The sequence below is a fragment of the Helicoverpa zea genome, chromosome 21 (genome assembly GCF_022581195.2).
Source record: "Helicoverpa zea isolate HzStark_Cry1AcR chromosome 21, ilHelZeax1.1, whole genome shotgun sequence".
Classification (NCBI taxonomy): domain Eukaryota; kingdom Metazoa; phylum Arthropoda; class Insecta; order Lepidoptera; family Noctuidae; genus Helicoverpa; species Helicoverpa zea.
The window spans coordinates 10,853,324-10,866,364 of record NC_061472.1 but is presented as its reverse complement, the minus strand read 5'-3'; the positions used below and the strand labels follow the sequence as shown (position 1 = coordinate 10,866,364).

General features: G+C 36.6%; 1 protein-coding gene across 5 annotated transcripts in view; it reads right to left on the bottom strand.

Moving 5' to 3' along the window:
- LOC124640951 (inverted formin-2) overlaps nucleotides 1–13,041 on the bottom strand; it is a 112,307-nt gene that overhangs the window by 54,556 nt on the left and 44,710 nt on the right. The window contains exon 1 of one of the 5 annotated variants that reach the window (XM_047178930.1): nucleotides 11,223–11,397. The exons of the other annotated variants lie outside the window; for them this stretch is intronic. Within the exon in view, the coding sequence (XP_047034886.1) occupies nucleotides 11,223–11,314 (92 nt within the window). The 5' untranslated portion in view covers nucleotides 11,315–11,397. Of the gene's footprint in view, nucleotides 1–11,222; nucleotides 11,398–13,041 lie in introns of those variants that run through there. 5 annotated transcript variants of the gene reach the window in all.

The window sequence follows — 13,041 nt, the reverse complement described above, 5'->3', positions numbered from 1 at the left end:
TTCAGATGACAGATAATAAGATAAAAGGAAGAAATATACAAACAGTGAGAATATTCGAAAACATCGTTTGTACAAACGTCTAAGTAAACAGTAATTAAATATTACATACGAGCGTCTGTTTGTTTGTCACCAATTGTTTTTGTTCGTGTGTCATTTAATTTTAGGTGAAGGTCAACTGCTTCTTACGGAATTGTTTTGGCAAGTCAGTTATTCTATTCTAATATTTGTTTATAACTGCTATTTAACAAGAACCAATAACTTAACTTTTGTGTAAATATAGAATTACACTTGGCACTTCAATATCAGTTAAAAAATAACTTATTTGCAGAAGAGAATAAGCCTATAAGTCTAGTTTAAACAACTTCAGTTGGGTAATATTTTTTAAATATGACCATGTTATAGTTAAAACAGGATGGGGCTTTAAAACCATAGACAAAGATTCTATGAAACACCATGCTTATTACGACAAAAGAGTAACTGACACCAAAGGTGTAAATTACATTTGAGAACACCCAGTCAAGCAAGGAAGAATAATAAAAATTATAGATGACTAGGTAGATTTCAACTAGGATTAAATATACCTTATGATATAATATTGTATCGCCAAAAGGTGACCTTTCCTTTAACAGATTAATACGTAGGTATTATAAAACTGAAGAGTTTGTTTGTATTTATTCTTTTTATTCTCAATAATCACTGTTCCGATTTGAGCTAAGCCAGCCTACTTGTATAAAATGAATTAGGAAGAAAGACCCGACAAACAGACTTCCAATTCTAAAGTATCAGAAATAGGCTAATAGAGCTTTTGTTTTGCACTTACAGTACTTAAAATTAATATTGACTAACATTTTAAAGTAGCATACAGTAGCTACATACACCACTTAACTATGACTAATGACATAGAAAGCAACACAATACAGGGGCGCGCCACATTTCTATTATACAAAACGCATTCGTTAAACGTAATGCGTTTTTAAATCGCTCGTATGTGCACGCCCTTATGTAACCTAGGGTTGGCGAAAGTTAGAAACTATAATAACTTATTAGGATTACTTAGGGTTTAGTGAGGTATGTACTGAATTTGTATCAGTGGAAAGTATGGTGTCATAATGTGATAGGTACATTGAACTTCATTGAATTGTCATCAAGTGTGAGTATGAAGTATTTATGCCTGTGAAGGTCTGAATATTAATTTATAGTTCGACAGCACATAGACAATGGGTGAACAAAACATTTAAGTCATACATAATTAAGGTACCTCCTAGGGACCTCAACTCTTCAAAGATTTTGTTATAAACCTAGAAATAAATAAGTTTAGAAATGGTAGAATCAAATGGATATAATTAGAATTTGTAAACCTATATGAAGAAGACAGCCTTCAAACCAACTAAAAATGTAATCAAAAAGGAGATTTTTGAAGATATTTTGTCATCATATTTTTACATCATATTTTCTGTTCACTCATCAAACAGCGACTTTCATTGGCCAGCCCTACACACTAAAACATGACACACAGTCCACTTCCTGCGCCTAACTCCATGGTGTTCCACTTCCTCCTATCGGCCTCCGATTGTGGTCTCCGATAGCCATGGTAGGACTTGATGACGTCAGCTTCTGCCTTTTGTTTTTTATTTCTTCTTTCATTGTAAGATTTGATATCGTTTGAAAAAATTGTCGGCTCGGTTGATTGAGTTGTGTAGTTTTTATTGGTGGGAGGTTTGTAAGACAGTTGTTTTTTTGTGTGTGGTTAATATGGTACTTATTATAGTTTGATGTATTGATGTTCCGTTAGGTAATTGGATAATAGAGTTTATTAAATCTATACTAAAAAGCTGGAGAATATGCTTGATTATCGGTTCGCTGGAGCGCTCTAATTTCAGAACTTACTGATCCGCTTTGAAAAATTCTTAGCTGGTTTATCAAGGAAGCTTCTCTCAACCCTTTTTCTTCTATTTACTGATTCCTATTCCTAGACTTAGGTATTATTTTCCTTAAAGTTTTGACACCGTAAGTACAGGAAAAAAGAGCTACCATTTTTCCTGTTACACTTTCAATAAAATTGCAAAGAAATTAACAAGAAATCTTTATTGAATTTAAATTTCTTATTATAGGCCAAGAGCACTGCGGTTAGAACTGTTTAGCAGTTGACGTAAGGAGTTAAATTACACTTGACAGCTATTAATTGGAATCATGTCTTTATTTTTAACTTGTGAATGGCTTCGGGCGTTATTTTGTGAACCGGTCAACTGTTTAGTGGCATATGATGTATATTTTAGTATGATTGTATGAAAGGTTAGCCGGATTTATTTCCGTGTGTGTTTTTTGATATAGGAAGCAGACTATGCGAAAAGAATCCTAATGATATTGGTTATAGACCGGGACATTATAAAAGTACCGAGATATTGGAGGCTCCCATCATTATGTAATCTACTTTTTATCCGCGTCCGTGGAGTAATTCTCCCAGGTAGCCAGTGAAACCAGTAGTGGAAGCTCGTATTTTTGCATAGGTAAAATGACTTAAATCAATATGATAGGTACAAGTATTATGCTGTTTCTGATTCTGTTCTGATTGTTGATACAAACGATGGATTAAAACAGCAGGTAAATGATAAAATAATTGCTTGTGTCGTATTGTGCCGAGCCCAAATTAATTGAGATAAGGACAGGATTATAATGATGATACCTAACTGCACTAAGTATATTTTTAAACACTTTAATCAAGATGTCCACCTAACTGTTTATCGGCTACGGCGGCTATTTTCATATACGGAGATTAGCCAATTGCGCAGGACATATTATAGTGTACAAGCAAATGCGCAGACACAAGTGCACTCACTATTCCTTCACTCTCATAACCCGATGGGACGGCAATCCGACACGACAGGAAAGAGATCAGGACGCAGGACCGACATTAAGGTGCTCTCCGATGCACGGGTGAATCAATCACCAACTTCCAGACTACGGGCTGCTTTAATCATTTAGTATGTATGATGTATCTGTATACAGGGGGCTTGAGAAATCTGTTGTCTTGTTCTAAGCTGTTGGCCTAAGACCTGGGTATTTGTTCACGTACCTAGAGAAACTAACTTCGTTGGCATGTGATGACTTCCGGAAATCTGAGTTTTAGGTTTCAAACGAGTAATTTTCATTTTCAATATTCAAATCGATTTGACAAACAAAAACAATTAAGTAAGGTGTGACAGTGCAAATATCTAAAGGAAATGCTACAGTAGAAGCTTAGCTATAGCTTTAAGTAGCTTTGTAATAGCAGTGTATAGAGGCAGTTTTTCACAAAAGATTTGTCATCTGAAAAACGAATTTGGAAATGGAGAAGAGCTGCAATTTCCCAGCCTCTTATTCTGTTTAAAACTTAAATATTTCCTCAGTTACAATACTATTGATTTAACTTCAATGTAGTTTCGAAATCGCTAACAATATGACACTATACTAACAAGTATGTTTGGTAACAGTTCGCAATGGGTACTTATTTACTTATGTTCAAGATGCGTGTGATTGCCACACGGTAGCTTAGTCTAAGTTAACATAAGTATTAAAAGGTTAATATGGATGGAAACACCAGATTTTATCCTGCTATTGTTGGGTTTATAGCACCATATCACAAAGCTATGGTTTTCTTTGAAAAAGAAAAGATGGTTTTTCCTAAGTTTTTAGAATTAGAAAAAGGAATGATAGGTTCAAATAACTTTAACATAAGTAGAGCAGTAGTAAAGTTTTGGGTAAAACGTAAGGCAAAGACAAAAGTACAATGTTTCTTTAAAGTTATTTACATTATATCGCGATTAAGTCCCGATAGTATAAAAATAGAAAAAGTTTGAAAACTTAAGTTAACTTAAAACTATTCAGATTATTTTCTCACACTTATCTATCAAACAAATTCATTCAATTGCGCAAACGCAGCTCGAATACCAACACATAATAAAATACACCCACAACATTAACTCGAAGTGGCTTCTATTTCATCGATATAAAAGCTTACATTAAAATAAATAAATTCTCTTAAAAGCACTTTACGTATGTCACACGTCAATCTCAATTACTCAATATTATTATACGTTGAGTATTTCTTTCACCATTATATAGCAATATGTATGTACTAGTGTCTTGTAGTGATATTCATATTATAATAACTATTGAAAGCCCACTCTTTAATACCGTGAGAATTAGCAAGTTTACTACTTGTGTTTGATTGATTAATATACAGATTAAAGAGCAAATGGAGTGCTCAAATGGAATTATAATGATATTTCCCATATGAATAGGTACGCTTCTTTATGATCCCAATTATTCTTTTCATATGGATTGTGAACACAAAAATTGATATCGTGATCTATTTTTATTTTCCTTAACTTTCCTGATTGCGATAAACTTCGATAAAGTATTTTGATTACACAATTTGGCATTGTGGTCGGCAAAAATAGCGAAATTATTGCAATATTTTTCAGTGCATGTAGTCTGATATTAAAAATACTATTAAACGTATTCAAATTCTATAAATTCTCACTTATCTCAACAAAACTGACATTTCACCTGTCAAAAAGTTCAACTAACCACAACGATAGTTCTATTATACTCCATTGGTTACTTATCGGTGGCATTAAACAATATTTAGTAATATGAACGTAACTATGTAAACGGTATTGCGAGTAAGACGAATCGTTTGAGAAAACTTGACGATTTGATGCGCCTGCGACACTGTTTTGTGTGTGTTCGGTTTCCGGTGTTTCTGTACCATGTTAAATAGGTACTTGAATTGTTTTTGTAGCAGTAGTTTTTTCTATGAATCCATAAGATTTTTTATGAATGAATTAGTTACCATTTTAGTTAATTTTTTTATAAGTCACAAAAAAAAACTAGTAAAAATATACTGATATTACAGACAGTATATACTGCTTTGTGTTTTAGATGAGAAAAAACTATTTGGAAAGAGAATCTCTGTTTGAAAACGGTCCAAAAATAATCTCGAAAATCTTTTCAACGTAAACATTTTCTTGTATCGAAAACGAAATGACTAGCCATCATGATGATGTGTCCTCCTAGCCGATTATCAGCTACGGCGGCTGTTCCCATGTAAGGAGATTAGCCAAATACGTAGGACATATTATAGTGCACGAGCATTTGCGCAGACACAGGTGCACTCACTATTCCCTAACTCTCATAGCCCGATGGGACGGTAAACCTTCACTCGTACCCATTTATATCAATCTCCAATATCCCATAAGACGACCTTGACAAAAACTTGAAAAACTTTCCCATTGCCCAACCACCCTTATACGTGCACCATAAAGGCATTCACACACAGACAGAATGATTGTTCGCCTTATATAGCTCTACGAAAGCTATACCTGTCACTTTTGATGCCATGGCGCGATAAAAAATAATGTTTTTATCAATATGGTGCTCAAATTGCAGGTTGAAGACGTATGAAGTGGTAATGGTATATTATTATTTTTCTTATAATAATAATGGCGGTGTGTGTGAGTAAAAGTATTCATTGATAAGTTCTAAGCAAGGCTGAGACGGAAGGTTGTTCATGATTCATTAAGCTGGTAAGAATATTAATTTTGGCGATGCAAAATAGTTTTAAGACTATTTTCTTCCAAAGGCAAGGTTACTATCGAAATAAAAATGTATGTGATATTGTTATTATTTATATTAATTTCGCCACAGAGCTTTTAGAAATAAGACATTGACACCCGTATAGCTGTCTATCTCAAAGTTTTGATCATTGTGGTACTTATGGTTTTCTTACATATATACCTACAACATACAAGTATTACTAATTATAGAAAGACCTAGTTAAGTTCTAACTGTACAAATTGCACAGTTACACTTATTATGCGTATTTCAAATACCTTTTGGTTCAAAGCTTATTTATTCGCGTCACATCGCTCGCTATTCAGTGTAGCGACAGCCTAACAAACTATTGTTAATATTAACTATGCACATAATTTAAAAGACCTTAAGTATACAACCATTTAACGTAGACCCCTATATTGAAATGAATTACTCATAAAGTTAATACTGTGACAGGCCAACTTATATTGGTCGACTACCAGTATAAGTAGACCTCTCGTGGTCAACAGTTTTGTAGTCAATAAGGGTCATGTTATATTGGTTAAGTTTCTTCATTATATAATAATGTTTCTCAGTTGTTTATAAACAAGTCACGATCCTCACGACTTGAAACCTTCCTGGCTTTACTATAGTTATTGTTTAAGGGAATAAAGATAGGTTTTCTTAAGAATATCGCTGTGGAAATCGGTACGGTACAGTTTTAAGGAACAATACATAGTTGTGAATATATTTTGTTTCATTAAGAGTAAGTAGAGGTAAATAAGAAACAGCTGTTTCTATATGGGTATTATTGTCACGTGTAAAATACTAGCTGAATTAAATATCTACTGAAAAAGTGCATTTATTTTTGTTAAAAGATAATTTTCAACAGATAATATCTACTCGTATGTGCGTAATTGAAGTAAAATAAAATCCTGATAAAAAGCTTAAAATTATCGATTGCCAAAAAGATTACAATAAACTCCGCATTGAGTAATGCTGAAAATATTTTTCATGGACGAAAATGCGCCATACCTATTAATTTCATTCAATGCTAAAATTTTAACAAATGGTTAATTTTCTTCAAAACCTTTTAGCATTTTAGGCATACAAAAAACTAAAATAAATCTATATGTCGGAGACTGTCAATAGTACGGACACTAAACGTCACGCAAGCGCGCCCTCTAGCGGCGTTTCCGGTGAAACAACATTTTGGCGCGCTTGGCAGAGTGGTGGCGGTCAGCGTGGCGTCCGCGGAGCTCAGTCTTAGCTCAGTCTTGGTCGAAGCTTCGTCGAGTCTTCGTGGAGTTGTCGCGTTACTGCCTTTCGTTACGTGTAGTGTACCTGGTGTTATTGCCTAGCGTTGTAGTACCTAAACTTATGGTAAGTCTTGTGATTTTTGAATTGTAATGGTTCTTGTATGGTATGGTATGGTATGGTATGGTATGGTATGGTATGGTATGGTATGGTATTATGGTCTATGGTATGGTTCTTGTGGTATTTGAATGTTTTGTAATGGTTGGTATGTGTTGCTGGGGAGTTTGTTCCGCCACTTCTTCTCCCCACCTAGAACACGTAGGAAGTGGCGAAGGGCGGGCGTTTTGGGGGCTGTCTTTTGTTCTGACTAATTTGAATAAACGTTTGAGTTGTGAGTGTTTGAGTTTCTTTCAGTTATCTCTTTGCTTAAATACCCTAACTGATGTCGGACGATAGTGCCATCTTGATGACGCCTCCGACATCAGAAGTGGGATGCAATCCGAATGCCCACATGCGTTTCGAATTCGCTATGCGAAGATAAATTTCTACCCACTAACAAAAAAAAAAAAAAAAAAAGAATGTAACGTCGATAATTTGAAATGGAGTTTGTGGTGGAAGATTTATTAAGAATTTCAGCGAAGATACAAGTATGGTAACACGGTTATGGTAATGGTATTGTTTTCCATTGTTACATGTCAAGCTAGTTATTGAAGGTATGCTAGAAAATTAACCGAATTTGTCTTTTTTTCATGTTTCAACAATGACGGTCGTTATTGAACAATATGGCGACAAAATTACTGCGGAGCATCCCAGCTGCCAGGAGCCCAACGTGTCAACGTGTCGTGTGTTATCGTGAGTTCGGAGTATTGGTGCTTGTGCATCTCCGTGGCTTCACGTCCGCGAAAGCCCCGCTGTACTGCGCGCTATAGCGATGTGCGCATTGTCACGCACGTTGAGTGGAAACCCGGTGAGACCGATCCATTTTTGGTTTATTTTTGTGGTTATTTGTCATATGACATTTATAAACTTGAGAGGCAGTTTCAGTCTCGCTGATTAGTGTTGGTTATGAACTGCCTGGGTTCGAGGAGCATTCATTGCCACAAGCGTCCTTATAAAACTGCTGTTAGGTTTGTTTTGATCCGAATGTGTCCAGGAGCAGGAGCAGGAGCAACATAATGTTGACGTGACCTTCATGAATTGCATGGTTGGGAAAATCGTCAGTCAGTGAAATTAGATTTATGCCATGATAGTAATATTGTCATAGTTGTTATGAAAATGTTGTGATAAAATTAATCGATTTCCGATTTCTTTTGCATGTGATAATCCCGTGAGCCTCTCCTGCTTCGAGTGAAAGGAGTCTAGTCTGCTAGTTCGTCGCTGTGGTGTCCGCGAGCGCGACGCCTGGCTTCTACTGCGTGCCGGATTTCAGCCTGAACATACACAAGACGCTATGCACAGAGATGTTAAGAGACGCCTGAATGATAAACATGGTGAGATCAATCCAATTTTATTGTGGATTGTCATTGTACATTGTACTGTTTGACTGACTCGTTGGCCTAGTGGTCGTAAGCGTGACTGCGTGTCTTGGGTTCGATCCCCGGGTCGCGACGAAATCGCTTTGTGGGTTTTAGAATTTGGTCTCAAACCATATAGTGCTTGATGGAGGCACTGTGTAGAATCGCGATATGTGTTGAGATGTTGATGTGTGATGGTAGGTTTTTTTAATTAATGAAATCGTAGATGATGAAAGCTAGGTTCACAGGGTTGTGTTGCGCTTTAATCACAGGGTTGATTGACTGTTAAGTTGGAAGTCACAGAGATGACTGCCGTTGAGCACTTGTCACAGGGATGGCTGAAGTGTGTATCTTATGTTTGGTCACAGGGATTACCTGGTTTATGTTTATTAACTAAAACTTCAAATTAGAATATTTCAGTTTTGCGACATTTGATTGAATTGTGCATCTTGACTATAGATTTTTGGTAAGGTGTTACGTTCACCTACTCAGTAATTTCATTGTGTTAATTTGTACTGATTTGTACCAGTGGTGGATACCGGGGTGACTTGGAAAAGACCCGTTGGCCTGTGTGATGGCATCGGGGTGACCAAGAAGAGACCCGTATACATCAGTGGTACAGTTGGTGTCATATCACTGTGGTTGTGGTTGTGGTCCCTAGGAGGCCAGAATGTGCTGAGGGCTCGGCTAAGGGACAACGGTCACGTGAAGCCTAGCGATTTAGTAATTTACAAGTTGAGTCTGATTAGCAATTCGATCTTTGATTACGTGCTTAGCTTTTAAGGTAGGTATCTAGTTTCTTCATTTGAATAGTGATTGCTATTCTTTAAATCCGTAACATGTGTGTAGGTCTTACTATCTTACGAAACGAGAAGGTTTGTTGCTGGCCCATATGTTGTCAATATTTGATGCCTAAGCACTTTCTTTTTCTGGCTTAACAGATATCATCTAAGGTGAACCGAGCCTGGAGAACAGGACGAGGTCTACTAGTCAAGCGGCGGGCGAGGTGCGCTGCAGTTGCTGTTTGGAGCATCATCCTGCCTCAGATTCGTCGTGGAGGCCGTATGAGTTGCGACAGGCCAGGACATCGCATGTCATCGCACAAGGTGAAAGCATTCTATTGCATTGAAAATGTTTAGATTGATCAGACGTATGCCAAGTGGTCGGGTACCAAATGAAGTTAATGAGGATGAGTCAAATTGTGAAATTTAATCTGTTCCAAGCTAGATACTCTAGTTGCAGACCGGGTCAAGTGTGACCGTATGTGTTGACCGCACCAGTAGTGTCATTGTAGCCGTAGTTCGTTGAAATCGGTATGTGCGCTCAGCCTCTGGGTAGTACACCGTGAGCCCGCGGTATTGCAATGAACACTGGCGGGGGTCGGGTCTAAAAGGTTAGACCGTAGAGTCATGGGAAGACTCGGTGATCCTGGTAGATGGATTGCATAACGTAGAGTCATGGGAAGACTCGGTGATCCTGGTAGATGGATTGCATAAGCATGAGTTGCTGGGCTAGCAGAGCCGTATAGGTCTAATTGGTGTGTGTGCTTGGATACAGATTACCTAAAAGTTTGTTGTGTTACGATACTTGCCTTTGTTACCTGATCAATTGGGTTTTACATGAACTGAACTGGTATTTGATTGATTTTTAGAAATAATATAGAGCCGGTACTCAATTCTATGTCTTTATGAAGAAATGTAATTTTGTGTAGACTCGGCGTTCCTATGTGAGGTTCGCAGTAAAGAGTAAAGAGTAACTGGAGGTTACTGGGCTAAGTGTAGCCATGGTCACATGTAGAGCTTAAATGTTTTGTTTTAATTTATCAATTTAGAGTTTATTGTCTCTTGTAAGAGGCAGTGATCAGTTTTACTTTGAAATTCCTAATTTTGATTCTGAATTATTGTAATGAAACGATTATTTTCTTTCTTTTCATTGATCATTTCCCAACTAAATGTAGAGTTTGTTTTGTTGCTTGTGAGAGAGTTTAGTACTCGGTTGCTCAGGGTATAGCTTTTGAGAACTAGTTGTCACCTAAATTGTTTGTTAAAGACCTAATTGAGGCCATTTGAAGTTTTTCTTCAATTTCCTTGAGAGAAGTAAGAGAGTAAAACGAAGATCGAGAGTTACTGTTGTGGTCAGGAGTGGCCGAGGCTGTATTGTGTATACTGTGCTGTGTTTGTGTTGTTGCAGATTAACACACGAGGACGTGTGTCCTGTCAGAATGGCCGTGTCGGAGACTGTCAATAGTACGGACACTAAACGTCACGCAAGCGCGCCCTCTAGCGGCGTTTCCGGTGAAACAACATTTTGGCGCGCTTGGCAGAGTGGTGGCGGTCAGCGTGGCGTCCGCGGAGCTCAGTCTTAGCTCAGTCTTAGCTCAGTCTTGGTCGAAGCTTCGTCGAGTCTTCGTGGAGTTGTCGCGTTACTGCCTTTCGTTACGTGTAGTGTACCTGGTGTTATTGCCTAGCGTTGTAGTACCTAAACTTATGGTAAGTCTTGTGATTTTTGAATTGTAATGGTTCTTCTATGGTATGGTATGGTATGGTATGGTATGGTATGGTATGGTATTATGGTCTATGGTATGGTTCTTGTGGTATTTGAATGTTTTGTAATGGTTGGTATGTGTTGCTGGGGAGTTTGTTCCGCCACTTCTTCTCCCCACCTAGAACACGTAGGAAGTGGCGAAGGGCGGGCGTTTTGGGGGCTGTCTTTTGTTCTGACTAATTTGAATAAACGTTTGAGTTGTGAGTGTTTGAGTTTCTTTCAGTTATCTCTTTGCTTAAATACCCTAACTGATGTCGGACGATAGTGCCATCTTGATGACGCCTCCGACATATATAATTATTTAAAAATCGCCATCCACCAAAGTTACGTTACCGTGTCCGCTCCTTCAGAGTCATATTAGCTCTGGTATAGACTTCGAAGCCATTTTTTTCTTCTTCTATCGTACAACAACGTCCGAAACACATGATTGTAACTTATTATTCAATATATTACAACGAAAAAAAAATCGATAACACTACACTTAAATTAGTCACAACACTAATTAAATGACACTTCAATTTACTGTATTTTTTTACCCGACTGCGCGACTTAAAGTGTAATGTTCTCTGAAATTATATCACTATTTAAGCAGCCATATTGTTGCTTAAATCCAAATTTTCACCAAAAATATTTAAAAAAAACAGTCTTAAATTCGGGTTGTCACTATCAAAGTCGCGCTAGTACTGAAAATTTTTCAGTAAACCGATAAAAAAGTCAATCAACAGCAAAATAATTTGTTATCAACTATGACGTAAGTGATAACAGGTAAGAGATAACAAACGACCTTCCCAATCGTTGTGCTGATACAAATTTTAATTATAATTTTTCTTTGAAAGCTAAATATAAATTTTAATCCTTACGATCTGACTCGCAGTCTGATAGTCTGACGTGGCCATTTTGTATAGGACAAAGTACATTTTATATAACTGAAAAGATCTGATGTAATTGTATATAATTAATGTAGTGACACAGTCCCATAGGTACATTTTTCTTTAGTTCCTGAAGTATTTTTTAAGGCTTTATACATATCTCTCAAACTAAGTCCAGTTTAAAATAATTTAAATCTCTATCTGTCTCTATTTTTGTAGGACATTAATAGCATGATCAGCTATATTTTACCGAACTAAAATAATAATGTTTAATTCGTAACATTCACACATTCCACATATTGAACGACAGGATGCGATTGAATAAGGAGACAATATTTTACGTCACAGTAAGAAAAATAGTTTAATAAAATATGATAAAATAGTTTCTTAATACTTTTAAACAGATAAAATGTAAATATAGCTACAATTTACGGATTAAAGACACATTATTGTCCGCGTGAAAACAATTTTATCAATGAAAGGGATTATGAAAGAATTCTGCCTTGCTTGATAATGTGGTTAATCTACATATTATGGGAAATTACTACAAACATTATAACGTAATTTATCAAGGAGAGTTATCTATTTAGACTTTGAGTTTATACCACGATGTGGAAAAAGGTTGAATCAATCAATATGATCAGTCATCTTATACAGTTCTATATAAAAAAAATCTTTATCTATCCTGTACCTAACTTATTACTTTTTCATGCTTTTAGAAACAGAACATGTGACAAGACAGGCACCTTAAAATACGCTCACCCTTTACCGCTTCCTAGTGGTAAAGTTAAAAAAAGCAATAAAGACCATAGTTTCCATGAATAAATATTGCTGACGAACATAAAGATCGATTTCAGGAAATACCTAGACTTTATCCAGTTAAAACCTGATATACTGAACTTTGGATCTCATACAAAAAATATCACTATCTGTCATACAGCTTTATCTTCGAATACAATAGCAACAAGTATGCCTTAACAGCACTTTCTCACTAGTGCATTATCCGTCCGATTTTATCGCGTGGCAAAATCGGGTACAATCGCACCTAAAGGTATACAAGCGACAAAAAACAATTGACAACTATGGATACAAATGATGATTCCTGGTACTGGTACCACTGGTACTCAGCTCATCTGGTTAGACTGAAAGGCGAGCCTAGTTGGGAAAACGCTAGGAAGATGATGGCCGACTATGATGGGATGCCCAGCGTACACGCGCCAATAATCCGCTAGTGTGAAAACCCTTTAATAACTATTCAATTCAGTTGGTTCCTTTTATTTTCA